This window comes from Drosophila navojoa, chromosome 2 (genome assembly GCF_054131105.1).
Source record: "Drosophila navojoa isolate 15081-1374.11 chromosome 2, UAZ_NAV_1.0, whole genome shotgun sequence".
NCBI classification, from domain to species: domain Eukaryota; kingdom Metazoa; phylum Arthropoda; class Insecta; order Diptera; family Drosophilidae; genus Drosophila; species Drosophila navojoa.
The window spans coordinates 22,361,922-22,379,357 of NC_142890.1; the positions used below are offsets into that span (position 1 = coordinate 22,361,922).

At 44.4% G+C, this 17,436-nt stretch overlaps 2 protein-coding genes across 3 annotated transcripts in view; both read right to left on the reverse strand.

Moving 5' to 3' along the window:
• The window catches only part of betaTub97EF (beta-Tubulin at 97EF), a 29,156-nt gene extending 24,854 nt beyond the window's left edge, over positions 1-4,302 (reverse strand). The window contains exon 1 of one of the 2 annotated variants that reach the window (XM_018113314.3): positions 4,003-4,302. In XM_018113314.3, the coding sequence (XP_017968803.1) occupies positions 4,003-4,059 (57 nt within the window). In that variant the 5' untranslated portion in view covers positions 4,060-4,302. The remainder of the gene's footprint in view (positions 1-4,002) is intronic. The other variant, XM_018113312.3, reaches the window with a different exon arrangement.
• The window catches only part of CDase (neutral ceramidase), a 192,232-nt gene that overhangs the window by 78,250 nt on the left and 96,546 nt on the right, over positions 1-17,436 (reverse strand). The window lies entirely within an intron of this gene.

Consider the following 17,436-nt stretch of genomic DNA (forward strand, 5'->3'; position numbering starts at 1 on the left):
GTGAGCCAAAAGTAGGTAGACTTTTGATACAGGTTAAAGAGTAGCTAATTGAATGAATGAATGAATTAAAAGGTGCTAAATAGAAATACTCGAATCACGAACTCTGAGTGAATGAACTCGATCGTTAATAGGTTTTGAGACTCTAGATGCGGGCTATATTTCATAGAATGACAAAAACTAGGCCTACAGCACACACATTCTAGATAGATGATATAATATGTGCCGAGATGATGCCTAGATCGCAATGCGAATCAGAACTACATGATGAAATGGCAAATATGATTCATTGAGCGTGTGGCGCCATTTCATCATGCATGGTCGAAGTGAGGCGTACGGGGAGCACCGTCACTGATAACGATGGTGCTTAACTGAAAAGTGCAGCACGTTTAGTCATAGCTGGTATATTTATATACTTTATTTACAAATTAGTTTGCGTTTGATTTGAGAGCTTTTCCTATATATCTTACAACAGCTTTTAACAATTCAATGTTCAACAAAACTTTAATTATGCATTATGAATCTAATTTGGGGCATATTCATTGTTTATTCTTTTCATTAAGGTTAAAATTATTATCCCTTATTGACGCTGCTGTTATCTATTGATTTATGATTTTAACAACCTATGACAAATTTATAGTTCTGAATTCTCGGCGCTTGTTTTCTTTATCTGAGCAAACTGTGTATACATGTATGTATATACAATATAGTGATATGGCATGTATGCGTATATAAAAGAACAGTTAGCTGCTGTACATAAATTTGTCCATTTAGAGGGAGCATATTTTTCGCCACGCACGCAGTTTTGCATATTTATTATTTATTTATTTTAGCGCACAAACAATAACTCACACTGACAGCCAATTAATCAGAATTGGACATTCAATTAAATTGCAAAATAATATCACAGTGAAAATGAACGAAATTTAAATGTATATGTAAATAATGCCCGCAGCAAAATATGCTCCAATATTATTATAGGCAAATTTAATGCAACAACAATTATTTTTTTCTTTCTTTGGATTTTGTTGTGTTATACATGAGCATGAACTCAGCCCACCTCAGTCCAACAGAGTTTGCATAATGAATTGTAGGCTTGTATTTAAATAAACTTTAAATTATGCTGGCATATAGAAACAGAGTGAAATGGGAAATGGGAAATGGGTACATCAAACCTGATGGGATAGGCCATGGCTTTGTCATTGCAACGTGCGGCCTAATTAACTTGGTAACACGCAAAAAGACCTTTAAAAATATGTTTACATAAAATTGAAGTGGAAAAGCGTGTAAAGAGCCGGAGCCAAAAAGGGAGCAAAAAATAAAAAAAAAGCTGAGAGAGAAGCAAAACAAGAAACGTAACGAAATATGCAGATGGGTTAATGTGCAGAGAAAACTGCGCTGGGAAACGAAGAAAATACAGCAAGAGAAAAATACAAGCAAAGCGAAAACTGTGTCAAACGTCAACGACTTCATCGATGTTGTTGTTGTTGCTGTTGTTGTTGCTGTTGTTGTGGCTCTTTCTGGATTTTCATGGCTGGGGTAAATTGTGCGAGTCAACATTAATGCGCTAAATTAGCTTAGAATGGACAGCGAGTTGCCTTTTTGGGGCTGCGTCGCGACAGTTATATTCATTTTTATGCCCCCCAACCTGTGAATTCCGTTCCAGAAGGGGTGTCATAGTTTCGAGCAACACTATGTAACAGAGGCAGGTCTAGAGTAAGATTAACAGCGAAACTAATTATTACTGACATCTGCTTGAAAATCAATCGATGAAAGATCCGCAGCTCAAATAAATTTAATCTGTTTTAACTTATTTAATTCATAATGAAATTAATGATGATAATTTTTAATATACTCTATTTTTTTTTTTTTTTTTTAATATGGCTATCTCGCTCTGCCACTACCATAAATTTTATATATATTGTTTTTAATTTTTAATATTTTTTATTTTATTTTATTATTATTATTTATTTATTTTTTTTTATGAATGCTTTGCATAAAAACGAATTTTTTTCAATTAAATGTAATATTTGTTTTTACTTTTAATTTTTTATTTAATTTTATTAAATCTCTTGTTTGGCTTGCAACTATTTTTTTTTTTTAATTTACATTTTATGAATAATACTTATTATTATTTTAAATTTTGTAAATTAATATTTAACATTATGACTAATTTACATTCAATAAAAATCCTATATTTTATTTTATTTTTTTATGTTTTTAATTTTTATTTAATTCTTTTAAATTTTATTTTATACTTTTTTTTCAATGAATAGGTTATATTAGGATGAAATATGATTATTGCATTATTCTAAGCCATATACCAGATTGTTCATCCATGCAGCATTAATGATCGAGTTTTATGATTCACCAACAGAGCTTAGGGTAACTCTCAGTCAGGCACTGTTGAGCGCACTAACTTGTTTTACTTTTAATTGGCAGTTAACATGGGGGGTTAAGTGAAAAAGCGTTCAGCTTTTGTCCGTCTGCCAGCGACGACATTTAGATTGTGACCCACTTGATGCGAAATAACCGAATAGTCAGTGTCATATGTAATGCCTATTTTTGGGTACGCCGCTCTGCTAGCGATACGAGCTGTCACCCATTTATGACTTGGACTTATGTTCAAAGTTTTGTAAACAAGACTGATTGCATAAATACATACATATATACAAGTATACATATTGGATTGCGATAAGAGCTTGTAGGCATGCCTAGATATACAAGTACGCTCTGCGTCATTGTCAATGGAATTGGCAGGCGGCAAAAGAAGAGCGATCGAATCGTAAAGATACAATAGCTACAAGATACGAATTTCTGTTCGCGCCGCTTTAATTGTGTATGCAGGTGTGCTCTGCATTTCCTAGCACTTCCCAATTATCTGGACTTTTCTATATGGCAACAGCAACAACAGCAATCATAAAACAGCAGGTAAATTTAGTCAAGTATAGAGGGCATTCGAAAGAAAGCTTACCTAGCATTAATTACCTAGGCCCGCCAGAGCTGTGAAATGGTATATGAGAAGCACAGCCCCAAAAAAACCTTCGTGAAAGTTTCGAAATACATTCAAACGGCATATGCATTACTTGAACCACAAAGTTGAAGATCAAAGCCAACAAGCTTACACGAATGATCGCATTGTTTCACCTGCCACTTAATATTCCGATTCGTATGAAGCAACTGGCTAGACGGACTTGGAGATACTCTACATACTATATATCAAGCAAGATCTATGTCTGTATCTCCTAGGCTGACTTGGAGATACTCTATATATGTGGTATACTCTATGTAATATCCACTGTATGTATGTTGAAGGTGCTCTAAGCTGGCTAGACTGACTAGGAGATACTCTATTCTATTCTATGCATGCAACACTCGTTATAAATATGTTTATTTCATAAAAAGATCTCGACAACTAGGAAAGCAGACTAACTTAACGGCTGTCGTAATTAATTTGCCATGTTTGCTTAAGCTTTCAGCTTTTAGCCAAGTGCACATTTCGTATTGTGTTACGCTTTGGAAAATGATCTATGAGAGTCCAGTGCTTCAGCTGCCTGCTGATATCATTAACATGATAAGATAAATCAGCGCAAATTCAAAACTTCTAGAATTGTCGGTTGCGTCAGTTTATGTTGTTGCTGTTGTTGTTATTGCTGTTACTCTGCAGTTCTATAGTTTCCCCGAACGGAGAGCGCAAGAGCGCAAGAGTTTCTGACACGTCTGCCCCCAACCCCATCGACAACAATCTGCAGTAAAGCGGCAAAACAATAAATGAGAGCACGCACACACACACACACACACTTAGTGTGATAGAGAGAGAGAGAGAGCGTGCGGCACGGCACAGCGAAAGAGATTGAGCGTGGAAAGTGCAAAGAGCGCGTTTATTTCGTTCTGTTTTATAATTAAACATGTGAGGTTAGGAATATTGTGAAAAAAGTCGAAACTATTTATTAAGGGGCGTCGAGTGTGTGGCACTGAGGTGCAATTGCTATTGATTATACGTACCTTTGAGCCAATCTGATTGCCGCATTGGCCGGCCTGCAGGTGCACTATTTCTCTCATATTGTCAGGGGCTCTGAGACTTTGGCAAAGGTCAGGTCGCTGTTAATTCGGCTTGAAAGATGTGTATGCACAGAGTATCGCACACGCACTTACACTAACACACGCACACAAAAGCAGCTGCACACACAAAAAGCGAGGGAAACGGGGTGTGAGTTATTCGAAACGCTCTGGGTACGGATTATACTATGAGTGATCGTCGCGCTCGCGTCAAGATTCCAACGTGCACTGAAAACGGCCGCAGCTACAAATAGTGAGCGAGCCCCGGGAGCGAGGCAGCGGGCTGTGTCAGCGTTAGTTGCCTCTTTCCCATGCCGTGCGGCGGGCGGGGAGGCAATGGAAAGAAGCAGCGGCAGAGCGAGAACGGGAGGCAATTGCTTAGAATTGTAGCGGCAGCTGATAAAGCGCTAATGCAGACGACAAGCTGTGTGTAGCTCGCAGCAGAGGCAGAGGCAACAACTACCGCCACAACAACAACAATAACAACAACAACAACAACAGCACTATTAATGAATGATGAACATAAAAACTGACTGGAATTGTGGCGTAGCGCCGGCAGGTTTGTGGAGGCATTTTCATTGCTGCTGTGCTGTGGTTTGGTTAGTGTTACTTGTTTTCGTCTTCTGCCCTGCTCCTCTCGCTGCAGCAGCGGCGCGGCACGCGGTCTCCCTCGCTCTCTTGCGTTCGCAATGCATGGCTACGCACTGGAAGATTCGATGTGGCGAAAGAGAATGCAACAGTTGGAGCTCTTGGGAACGATGTGGAAGACTGAATGCCAGAGCGCGCGATTGAGGAAAAGAGAGCAGCGCAAAGAGCGCAGAGAGCTAAGCATGAGACGAAGAATGTCTGGTCATGAGCATGTATGCGCTTTGAGTGTGAGGCATTTTGATTCAGCTCTAGGTTTTGCATTGACTGTTAGGTTCTCACAAACGAAAAGGCTGAATACTAGAACGTGGCATTCTTTGCTTTCTTTTGGTGTCGGAAGAGAAAGGAAATGACTTGTACAAAAGAAAACCTGTCTCACTGGAACGTGTTTTGTAAATAACATAATAGTTTTCTATTTGCTTTTATTTTTGGGTATTTAAAGCCGATTTCAAGATTATTATTTCACGGTTCACAAATTTATAAAAAGTTCTTTGGGTAGGGGGGGTAGGGGTAGGGGTACCCCTGGTACCCCTGGTATTCATAGCATATATATATGTAAAGTATTTTTTTTTTTTTTTTTTTTAAACTTCTTTGAAGTCTGTAACTCTTTATATTAAAGTTGTTTCATTAAAAAGTCAATAATAAAGATATACGAGATTTATCTTTACCAAATAACTAAGGCTTTTTAAGTCAAACCTCAAGTTTTGCATTAATGTGTAAAAATAAAATATCATATACATATTTTTTTTATTACGGACTAAGTATTAAAATATTTATCTATTTAATTTTCAAATCGATAGCAAAAAAAAGTTTATATTTTACTGTAGATTCTTTCTATAGACTACAACTCTTGCCTTCCAATATTTAAATGAAAGAATGTTTTGATTTAGCTAGTGAAATATAGTAGGGTATACACACATTCTTAGTTCTCAGTCCCTCATTGAATAGTCTGCTTCCAAATTTAATAAATATATGTATTATTAATTTTGAAAATATTAATAGCTAACACATAGCTATTAGGGGTCCATTTGATATAAACAAATAAATAAATATAGATATTCTTGTGTATGAAAATAGTTTGTTTTCGTCATACATTAGTTATTTATATTTGCACATATCCGCAATGGTTTCATTAATGAAATCCTGATAGTAATAGACGCTCATGAAGACGTTGGGCAAGACGCGATTGCTGCACTGCTAAGTCCACGTGCCAATGCCACAGAGCTCGCCAGAGTCATCGTTGCAGAGGATGCGGGCGCAGAGCGGCGGGTAGTGGACAGTGAACCTTGTATAGGGAGGGTGTTTAATGTCGGCTATGAACCCAGTTTTCTTATACCTCGAGTGGATCTTCAGCTTGAATATGGTATTTTTCGAGTTCTCTGCGGGAAAGTACGTTTTCAGCTCCGTCTCGGCGGTGACCTCGTGATATTTGGTGTAGTCCGCCGTTGCTGCGAAGCAGTGAGCCGCGGTCACAATATAAAGTGAGCTGACTGCCTACATATTAGCTTATGCCGTGTGTAGATCTGCTGATAGGTTTTTCCCTACCTCCATATATTCTAGTGCCAAAAAGAGGCCTTTCTGGTAGTTCAGCTTTAGTCAGACACACGATAGATGAAGTTATAAAAGCTGTTAAATAAATCATTTTCAATTGAGCCGAGACTCTGAAGAAATACAGAAATATATATTTAAGCTGGTACCCCTGGTACCCCTGGTACCCCTGGTACCCCTGGTACCCCTGGTACCCCTGGTACCCCTGGTACCCCTGGTACCCCTGGTACCCCTGGTACCCCTGGTACCCCTGGTACCCCTGGTAGCCCTGGTAGCCCTGGTACCCCTGCAGGGGGGGTAGGGGTACCCCTGGTAGCCCTGGTACCCCTGGTACCCCTGCAGGGGGGGGGGGGTTAGGGGTACCCCTGGTACCCCTGGTACCCCTGGTACCCCTGGTACCCCTGGTACCCCTGGTACCCCTGGTACCCCTGGTAGCCCTGGTAGCCCTGGTAGCCCTGGTAGCCCTGGTAGCCCTGGACCCCTGGTACCACTGGTAGCCCTGGTACCCCTGGTAGCCCTGGTAGCCCTGGTAGCCCTGGTACCCCTGGTAGCCCTGGTACCCCTGGTACCCCTGGTACCCCTGGTACCCCTGGTACCCCTGGTACCCCTGGTACACCTGGTACCCCTGCAGGGGGGGGGGGGGGTAGGGGTACCCCTGGTACCCCTGGTACCCCTGGTACCCCTGGTACCCCTGGTACCCCTGGTACCCCTGGTACCCCTGGTACCCCTGGTAGCCCTGGTACCCCTGGTACCCCTGGTACCCCTGGTACCCCTGGTATTCATAGCATATATATATGTAAAGTATTTTTTTTTTTTTTTTTTTAAACTTCTTTGAAGTCTGTAACTCTTTATATTAAAGTTGTTTCATTAAAAAGTCAATAATAAAGATATACGAGATTTATCTTTACCAAATAACTAAGGCTTTTTAAGTCAAACCTCAAGTTTTGCATTAATGTGTAAAAATAAAATATCATATACATATTTTTTTTATTACGGACTAAGTATTAAAATATTTATCTATTTAATTTTCAAATCGATAGCAAAAAAAAGTTTATATTTTACTGTAGATTCTTTCTATAGACTACAACTCTTGCCTTCCAATATTTAAATGAAAGAATGTTTTGATTTAGCTAGTGAAATATAGTAGGGTATACACACATTCTTAGTTCTCAGTCCCTCATTGAATAGTCTGCTTCCAAATTTAATAAATATATGTATTATTAATTTTGAAAATATTAATAGCAAACACATAGCTATTAGGGGTACCCTGGTACCCCTGGTACCCCTGGTACCCCTGGTACCCCTGGTACCCCTGGTACCCCTGGTACCCCTGGTACCCCTGGTACCTTTGGTACCCCTGGTACCCCTGGTACCCCTGGTACCCCTGGTACCCCTGGTACCCCTGGTAGCCCTGGTAGCCCTGGTACCCCTGCAGGGGGGGGGGGGGGTAGGGGTACCCCTGGTACCCCTGGTACCCCTGGTACCCCTGGTAGCCCTGGTAGCCCTGGTAGCCCTGGTAGCCCTGGTAGCCCTGGTAGCCCTGGTACCCCTGGTACCACTGGTAGCCCTGGTACCCCTGGTAGCCCTGGTAGCCCTGGTAGCCCTGGTAGCCCTGGTACCCCTGGTAGCCCTGGTACCCCTGGTAGCCCTGGTACCCCTGGTAGCCCTGGTACCCCTGGTACCCCTGGTACCCCTGGTACCCCTGGTACCCCTGGTACCCCTGGTACCCCTGGTACCCCTGGTACCCCTGGTACCCCTGGTACCCCTGCAGGGGGGGGGGGGGGGGGGGGGTAGGGGTACCCCTGGTACCCCTGGTACCCCTGGTACCCCTGGTACCCCTGGTACCCCTGGTACCCCTGGTACCCCTGGTACCCCTGGTACCCCTGGTACCCCTGGTACCCCTGGTACCCCTGGTATTCATAGCATATATATATGTAAAGTATTTTTTTTTTTTTTTTTTTAAACTTCTTTGAAGTCTGTAACTCTTTATATTAAAGTTGTTTCATTAAAAAGTCAATAATAAAGATATACGAGATTTATCTTTACCAAATAACTAAGGCTTTTTAAGTCAAACCTCAAGTTTTGCATTAATGTGTAAAAATAAAATATCATATACATATTTTTTTTATTACGGACTAAGTATTAAAATATTTATCTATTTAATTTTCAAATCGATAGCAAAAAAAAGTTTATATTTTACTGTAGATTCTTTCTATAGACTACAACTCTTGCCTTCCAATATTTAAATGAAAGAATGTTTTGATTTAGCTAGTGAAATATAGTAGGGTATACACACATTCTTAGTTCTCAGTCCCTCATTGAATAGTCTGCTTCCAAATTTAATAAATATATATATTATTAATTTTGAAAATATTAATAGCTAACACATAGCTATTAGGGGTCCATTTGATATAAACAAATAAATAAATATAGATATTCTTGTGTATAAAAATAGTTTGTTTTCGTCATACATTAGTTATTTATATTTGCACATATCCGCAATGGTTTCATTAATGAAATCCTGATAGTAATAGACGCTCATGAAGACGTTGGGCAAGACGCGATTGCTGCACTGCTAAGTCCACGTGCCAATGCCACAGAGCTCGCCAGAGTCATCGTTGCAGAGGATGCGGGCGCAGAGCGGCGGGTAGTGGACAGTGAACCTTGTATAGGGAGGGTGTTTAATGTCGGCTATGAACCCAGTTTTCTTATACCTCGAGTGGATCTTCAGCTTGAATATGGTATTTTTCGAGTTCTCTGCGGGAAAGTACGTTTTCAGCTCCGTCTCGGCGGTGACCTCGTGATATTTGGTGTAGTCCGCCGTTGCTGCGAAGCAGTGAGCCGCGGTCACAATATAAAGTGAGCTGACTGCCTACATATTAGCTTATGCCGTTGGGCAAGACGCGATTGCTGCACTGCTAAGTCCACGTGCCAATGCCACAGAGCTCGCCAGAGTCATCGTTGCAGAGGATGCGGGCGCAGAGCGGCGGGTAGTGGACAGTGAACCTTGTATAGGGAGGGTGTTTAATGTCGGCTATGAACCCAGTTTTCTTATACCTCGAGTGGATCTTCAGCTTGAATATGGTATTTTTCGAGTTCTCTGCGGGAAAGTACGTTTTCAGCTCCGTCTCGGCGGTGACCTCGTGATATTTGGTGTAGTCCGCCGTTGCTGCGAAGCAGTGAGCCGCGGTCACAATATAAAGTGAGCTGACTGCCTACATATTAGCTTATGCCGTGTGTAGATCTGCTGATAGGTTTTTCCCTACCTCCATATATTCTAGTGCCAAAAAGAGGCCTTTCTGGTAGTTCAGCTTTAGTCAGACACACGATAGATGAAGTTATAAAAGCTGTTAAACAAATCATTTTCAATTGAGCCGAGACTCTGAAGAAATACAGAAATATATATTTAAGCTGGTACCCCTGGTACCCCTGGTACCCCTGGTACCCCTGGTACCCCTGGTACCCCTGGTACCCCTGGTACCCCTGGTACCCCTGGTACCCCTGGTACCCCTGGTACCCCTGGTACCCCTGGTACCCCTGGTACCCCTGGTAGCCCTGGTACCCCTGGTACCCCTGCAGGGGGGGGGTAGGGGTACCCCTGGTACCCCTGGTACCCCTGGTAGCCCTGTAAGCCCTGGTAGCCCTGGTACCCCTGGTACCCCTGGTACCCCTGGTAGCCCTGGTAGCCCTGGTAGCCCTGGTAGCCCTGGTACCCCTGGTACCACTGGTAGCCCTGGTACCCCTGGTAGCCCTGGTAGCCCTGGTAGCCCTGGTACCCCTGGTAGCCCTGGTACCCCTGGTACCCCTGGTAGCCCTGGTACCCCTGGTACCCCTGGTACCCCTGGTACCCCTGCAGGGGGGGGGGGGGGGGGTAGGGGTACCCCTGGTACCCCTGGTATCCCTGGTACCCCTGGTACCCCTGGTACCCCTGGTACCCCTGGTACCCCTGGTACCCCTGGTACCCCTGGTAGCCCTGGTACCCCTGGTAGCCCTGGTACCCCTGGTAGCCCTGGTACCCCTGGTACCCCTGTTACCCCTGGTACCCCTGGTACCCCTGGTACCCCTGGTAGCCCTGGTAGCCCTGGTAGCCCTGGTACCCCTGGTAGCCCTGGTAGCCCTGGTAGCCCTGGTAGCCCTGGTAGCCCTGGTACCCCTGCAGGGGGGGGGTGTAGGGGTACCCCTGGTACCCCTGGTACCCCTGGTACCCCTGGTACCCCTGGTACCCTGGTACCCCTGGTACCCCTGGTACCCCTGGTAGCCCTGGTACCCCTGGTACCCCTGGTACCCCTGGTACCCCTGGTATTCATAGCATATATATATGTAAAGTATTTTTTTTTTTTTTTTTTTTTTTTTAAACTTCTTTGAAGTCTGTAACTCTTTATATTAAAGTTGTTTCATTAAAAAGTCAATAATAAAGATATACGAGATTTATCTTTACCAAATAACTAAGGCTTTTTAAGTCAAACCTCAAGTTTTGCATTAATGTGTAAAAATAAAATATCATATACATATTTTTTTTATTACGGACTAAGTATTAAAATATTTATCTATTTAATTTTCAAATCGATAGCAAAAAAAAGTTTATATTTTACTGTAGATTCTTTCTATAGACTACAACTCTTGCCTTCCAATATTTAAATGAAAGAATGTTTTGATTTAGCTAGTGAAATATAGTAGGGTATACACACATTCTTAGTTCTCAGTCCCTCATTGAATAGTCTGCTTCCAAATTTAATAAATATATATATTATTAATTTTGAAAATATTAATAGCTAACACATAGCTATTAGGGGTCCATTTGATATAAACAAATAAATAAATATAGATATTCTTGTGTATAAAAATAGTTTGTTTTCGTCATACATTAGTTATTTATATTTGCACATATCCGCAATGGTTTCATTAATGAAATCCTGATAGTAATAGACGCTCATGAAGACGTTGGGCAAGACGCGATTGCTGCACTGCTAAGTCCACGTGCCAATGCCACAGAGCTCGCCAGAGTCATCGTTGCAGAGGATGCGGGCGCAGAGCGGCGGGTAGTGGACAGTGAACCTTGTATAGGGAGGGTGTTTAATGTCGGCTATGAACCCAGTTTTCTTATACCTCGAGTGGATCTTCAGCTTGAATATGGTATTTTTCGAGTTCTCTGCGGGAAAGTACGTTTTCAGCTCCGTCTCGGCGGTGACCTCGTGATATTTGGTGTAGTCCGCCGTTGCTGCGAAGCAGTGAGCCGCGGTCACAATATAAAGTGAGCTGACTGCCTACATATTAGCTTATGCCGTGTGTAGATCTGCTGATAGGTTTTTCCCTACCTCCATATATTCTAGTGCCAAAAAGAGGCCTTTCTGGTAGTTCAGCTTTAGTCAGACACACGATAGATGAAGTTATAAAAGCTGTTAAACAAATCATTTTCAATTGAGCCGAGACTCTGAAGAAATACAGAAATATATATTTAAGCTGGTACCCCTGGTACCCCTGGTACCCCTGGTACCCCTGGTACCCCTGCAGGGGGGGGTGTAGGGGTACCCCTGGTACCCCTGCAGGGGGGGGTGTAGGGGTACCCCTGGTACCCCTGGTACCCCTGGTACCCCTGGTACCCCTGGTACCCCTGGTACCCCTGGTACCCCTTGTAGCCCTGGTACCCCTGGTAGCCCTGGTACCCCTGGTAGCCCTGGTACCCCTGGTACCCCTGGTACCCCTGGTACCCCTGGTAGCCCTGGTAGCCCTGGTAGCCCTGGTACCCCTGGTAGCCCTGGTAGCCCTGGTAGCCCTGGTAGCCCTGGTACCCCTGGTAGCCCTGGTACCCCTGGTACCCCTGGTACCCCTGCAGGGGGGGATGTAGGGGTACCCCTGGTACCCCTGGTACCCCTGGTACTCCTGGTACCCCTGGTACCCCTGGTACCCCTGGTACCCCTGGTACCCCTGATACCCCTGGTACCCCTGGTAGCCCTGGTACCCCTGGTAGCCCTGGTACCCCTGGTAGCCCTGGTACCCCTGGTACCCCTGGTACCCCTGGTACCCCTGGTACCCCTGGTAGCCCTGGTAGCCCTGGTAGCCCTGGTAGCCCTGGTAGCCCTGGTAGCCCTGGTACCCCTGGTACCCCTGGTAGCCCTGGTACCCCTGGTAGCCCTGGTACCCCTGGTACCCCTGGTACCCCTGCAGGGGGGGGTGTAGGGGTACCCCTGGTACCCCTGGTACCCCTGGTACCCCTGGTACCCCTGGTACCCCTGGTACCCCTGGTAGCCCTGGTACCCCTGGTACGCCTGGTACCCCTGGTACCCCTGGTATTCATAGCATATATATATGTAAAGTATTTTTTTTTTTTTTTTTTTAAACTTCTTTGAAGTCTGTAACTCTTTATATTAAAGTTGTTTCATTAAAAAGTCAATAATAAAGATATACGAGATTTATCTTTACCAAATAACTAAGGCTTTTTAAGTCAAACCTCAAGTTTTGCATTAATGTGTAAAAATAAAATATCATATACATATTTTTTTTATTACGGACTAAGTATTAAAATATTTATCTATTTAATTTTCAAATCGATAGCAAAAAAAAGTTTATATTTTACTGTAGATTCTTTCTATAGACTACAACTCTTGCCTTCCAATATTTAAATGAAAGAATGTTTTGATTTAGCTAGTGAAATATAGTAGGGTATACACACATTCTTAGTTCTCAGTCCCTCATTGAATAGTCTGCTTCCAAATTTAATAAATATATATATTATTAATTTTGAAAATATTAATAGCTAACACATAGCTATTAGGGGTCCATTGGATATAAACAAATAAATAAATATAGATATTCTTGTGTATAAAAATAGTTTGTTTTCGTCATACATTAGTTATTTATATTTGCACATATCCGCAATGGTTTCATTAATGAAATCCTGATAGTAATAGACGCTCATGAAGACGTTGGGCAAGACGCGATTGCTGCACTGCTAAGTCCACGTGCCAATGCCACAGAGCTCGCCAGAGTCATCGTTGCAGAGGATGCGGGCGCAGAGCGGCGGGTAGTGGACAGTGAACCTTGTATAGGGAGGGTGTTTAATGTCGGCTATGAACCCAGTTTTCTTATACCTCGAGTGGATCTTCAGCTTGAATATGGTATTTTTCGAGTTCTCTGCGGGAAAGTACGTTTTCAGCTCCGTCTCGGCGGTGACCTCGTGATATTTGGTGTAGTCCGCCGTTGCTGCGAAGCAGTGAGCCGCGGTCACAATATAAAGTGAGCTGACTGCCTACATATTAGCTTATGCCGTGTGTAGATCTGCTGATAGGTTTTTCCCTACCTCCATATATTCTAGTGCCAAAAAGAGGCCTTTCTGGTAGTTCAGCTTTAGTCAGACACACGATAGATGAAGTTATAAAAGCTGTTAAACAAATCATTTTCAATTGAGCCGAGACTCTGAAGAAATACAGAAATATATATTTAAGCTGGTACCCCTGGTACCCCTGGTACCCCTGGTACCCCTGGTACCCCTGCAGGGGGGGGTGTAGGGGTACCCCTGGTACCCCTGCAGGGGGGGGTGTAGGGGTACCCCTGGTACCCCTGGTACCCCTGGTACCCCTGGTACCCCTGGTACCCCTGGTACCCCTGGTACCCCTGGTACCCCTTGTAGCCCTGGTACCCCTGGTAGCCCTGGTACCCCTGGTAGCCCTGGTACCCCTGGTACCCCTGGTACCCCTGGTACCCCTGGTAGCCCTGGTAGCCCTGGTAGCCCTGGTACCCCTGGTAGCCCTGGTACCCCTGCAGGGGTGGGGTAGGGGTACCCCAGGTACCCCTGGTAGCCCTGGTAGCCCTGGTAGCCCTGGTAGCCCTGGTAGCCCTGGTACCCCTGGTAGCCCTGGTACCCCTGGTACCCCTGGTACCCCTGGTACCCCTGGTACCCCTACAGGGGGGTGGTAGGGGTACCCCTGGTAACCCAGGTACCCCAGGTACCCCTGGTACCCCTGGTACCCCAGGTACCCCTGGTAGCCCTGGTACCCCTGGTACCCCTGCAGGGGGGGGTAGGGGTACCCCTGGTACCCCTGGTACCCCTGGTACCCCTGGTACCCCTGGTACCCCTGGTAGCCCTGGTAGCCCTGGTAGCCCTGGTAGCCCTGGTAGCCCTGGTAGCCCTGGTAGCCCTGGTAGCCCTGGTAGCCCTGGTAGCCCTGGTACCCCTGGTACCACTGGTAGCCCTGGTACCCCTGGTAGCCCTGGTAGCCCTGGTACCCCTGGTAGCCCTGGTACCCCTGGTAGCCCTGGTACCCCTGGTAGCCCTGGTACCCCTGGTACCCCTGGTACCCCTGCAGGGGGGGGGGTAGGGGTACCCCTGGTACCCCTGGTACCCCTGGTACCCCTGCAGGGGGGGGGGGGGGTAGGGGTACCCCTGGTACCCCTGGTATTCATAGCATATATATATGTAAAGTATTTTTTTTTTTTTTTTTTAAACTTCTTTGAAGTCTGTAACTCTTTATATTAAAGTTGTTTCATTAAAAAGTCAATAATAAAGATATACGAGATTTATCTTTACCAAATAACTAAGGCTTTTTAAGTCAAACCTCAAGTTTTGCATTAATGTGTAAAAATAAAATATCATATACATATTTTTTTTATTACGGACTAAGTATTAAAATATTTATCTATTTAATTTTCAAATCGATAGCAAAAAAAAGTTTATATTTTACTGTAGATTCTTTCTATAGACTACAACTCTTGCCTTCCAATATTTAAATGAAAGAATGTTTTGATTTAGCTAGTGAAATATAGTAGGGTATACACACATTCTTAGTTCTCAGTCCCTCATTGAATAGTCTGCTTCCAAATTTAATAAATATATATATTATTAATTTTGAAAATATTAATAGCTAACACATAGCTATTAGGGGTCCATTTGATATAAACAAATAAATAAATATAGATATTCTTGTGTATAAAAATAGTTTGTTTTCGTCATACATTAGTTATTTATATTTGCACATATCCGCAATGGTTTCATTAATGAAATCCTGATAGTAATAGACGCTCATGAAGACGTTGGGCAAGACGCGATTGCTGCACTGCTAAGTCCACGTGCCAATGCCACAGAGCTCGCCAGAGTCATCGTTGCAGAGGATGCGGGCGCAGAGCGGCGGGTAGTGGACAGTGAACCTTGTATAGGGAGGGTGTTTAATGTCGGCTATGAACCCAGTTTTCTTATACCTCGAGTGGATCTTCAGCTTGAATATGGTATTTTTCGAGTTCTCTGCGGGAAAGTACGTTTTCAGCTCCGTCTCGGCGGTGACCTCGTGATATTTGGTGTAGTCCGCCGTTGCTGCGAAGCAGTGAGCCGCGGTCACAATATAAAGTGAGCTGACTGCCTACATATTAGCTTATGCCGTGTGTAGATCTGCTGATAGGTTTTTCCCTACCTCCATATATTCTAGTGCCAAAAAGAGGCCTTTCTGGTAGTTCAGCTTTAGTCAGACACACGATAGATGAAGTTATAAAAGCTGTTAAACAAATCATTTTCAATTGAGCCGAGACTCTGAAGAAATACAGAAATATATATTTAAGCTGGTACCCCTGGTACCCCTGGTACCCCTGGTACCCCTGGTACCCCTGGTACCCCTGGTACCCCTGGTACCCCTGGTACCCCTGGTACCCCTGGTACCCCTGGTACCCCTGGTACCCCTGGTACCCCTGGTACCCCTGGTACCCCTGGTACCCCTGGTAGCCCTGGTACCCCTGGTAGCCCTGGTACCCCTGCAGGGGGGGGGGGGGGGGTAGGGGTACCCCTGGTACCCCTGGTACCCCTGGTACCCCTGGTACCCCTGGTACCCCTGGTACCCCTGGTACCCCTGGTACCCCTGGTAGCCCTGGTACCCCTGGTAGCCCTGGTACCCCTGGTAGCCCTGGTACCCCTGGTAGCCCTGGTACCCCTGGTAGCCCTGGTACCCCTGCAGGGGGGGGGGGGGGGGTAGGGGTACCCCTGGTACCCCTGGTACCCCTGGTACCCCTGGTAGCCCTGGTAGCCCTGGTACCCCTGGTACCCCTGGTAGCCCTGGTACCCCTGGTAGCCCTGGTACCCCTGCAGGGGGGGGGGGGTAGGGGGTACCCCTGGTACCCCTGGTACCCCTGGTACCCCTGGTACCCCTGGTACCCCTGGTACCCCTGGTACCCCTGGTACCCCTGGTACCCCTGGTACCCCTGGTACCCCAGGTACCCCTGGTAGCCCTGGTAGCCCTGGTAGCCCTGGTACCCCTGGTACCCCTGGTACCCCTGGTACCCCTGCAGGGGGGTGGTAGGGGTACCCCTGGTACCCCTGGTACCCCTGGTACCCCTGGTACTCCTGGTACCCCTGGTACCCCTGGTACCCCTGGTACCCCTGGTACCCCTGGTAGCCCTGGTAGCCCTGGTACCCCTGGTAGCCCTGGTACCCCTGGTATTCATAGCATATAGATATGTAAAGTATTTTTTTTTTTTTTTTTTAAACTTCTTTGAAGTCTGTAACTCTTTATATTAAAGTTGTTTCATTAAAAAGTCAATAATAAAGATATACGAGATTTATCTTTACCAAATAACTAAGGCTTTTTAAGTCAAACCTCAAGTTTTGCATTAATGTGTAAAAATAAAATATCATATACATATTTTTTTTATTACGGACTAAGTATTAAAATATTTATCTATTTAATTTTCAAATCGATAGCAAAAAAAGTTTATATTTTACTGTAGATTCTTTCTATAGACTACAACTCTTGCCTTCCAATATTTAAATGAAAGAATGTTTTGATTTAGCTAGTGAAATATAGTAGGGTATACACACATTCTTAGTTCTCAGTCCCTCATTGAATAGTCTGCTTCCAAATTTAATAAATATATGTATTATTAATTTTGAAAATATTAATAGCTAACACATAGCTATTAGGGGTCCATTTGATATAAACAAATAAATAAATATAGATATTCTTGTGTATGAAAATAGTTTGTTTTCGTCATACATTAGTTATTTATATTTGCACATATCCGCAATGGTTTCATTAATGAAATCCTGATAGTAATAGACGCTCATGAAGACGTTGGGCAAGACGCGATTGCTGCACTGCTAAGTCCACGTGCCAATGCCACAGAGCTCGCCAGAGTCATCGTTGCAGAGGATGCGGGCGCAGAGCGGCGGGTAGTGGACAGTGAACCTTGTATAGGGAGGGTGTTTAATGT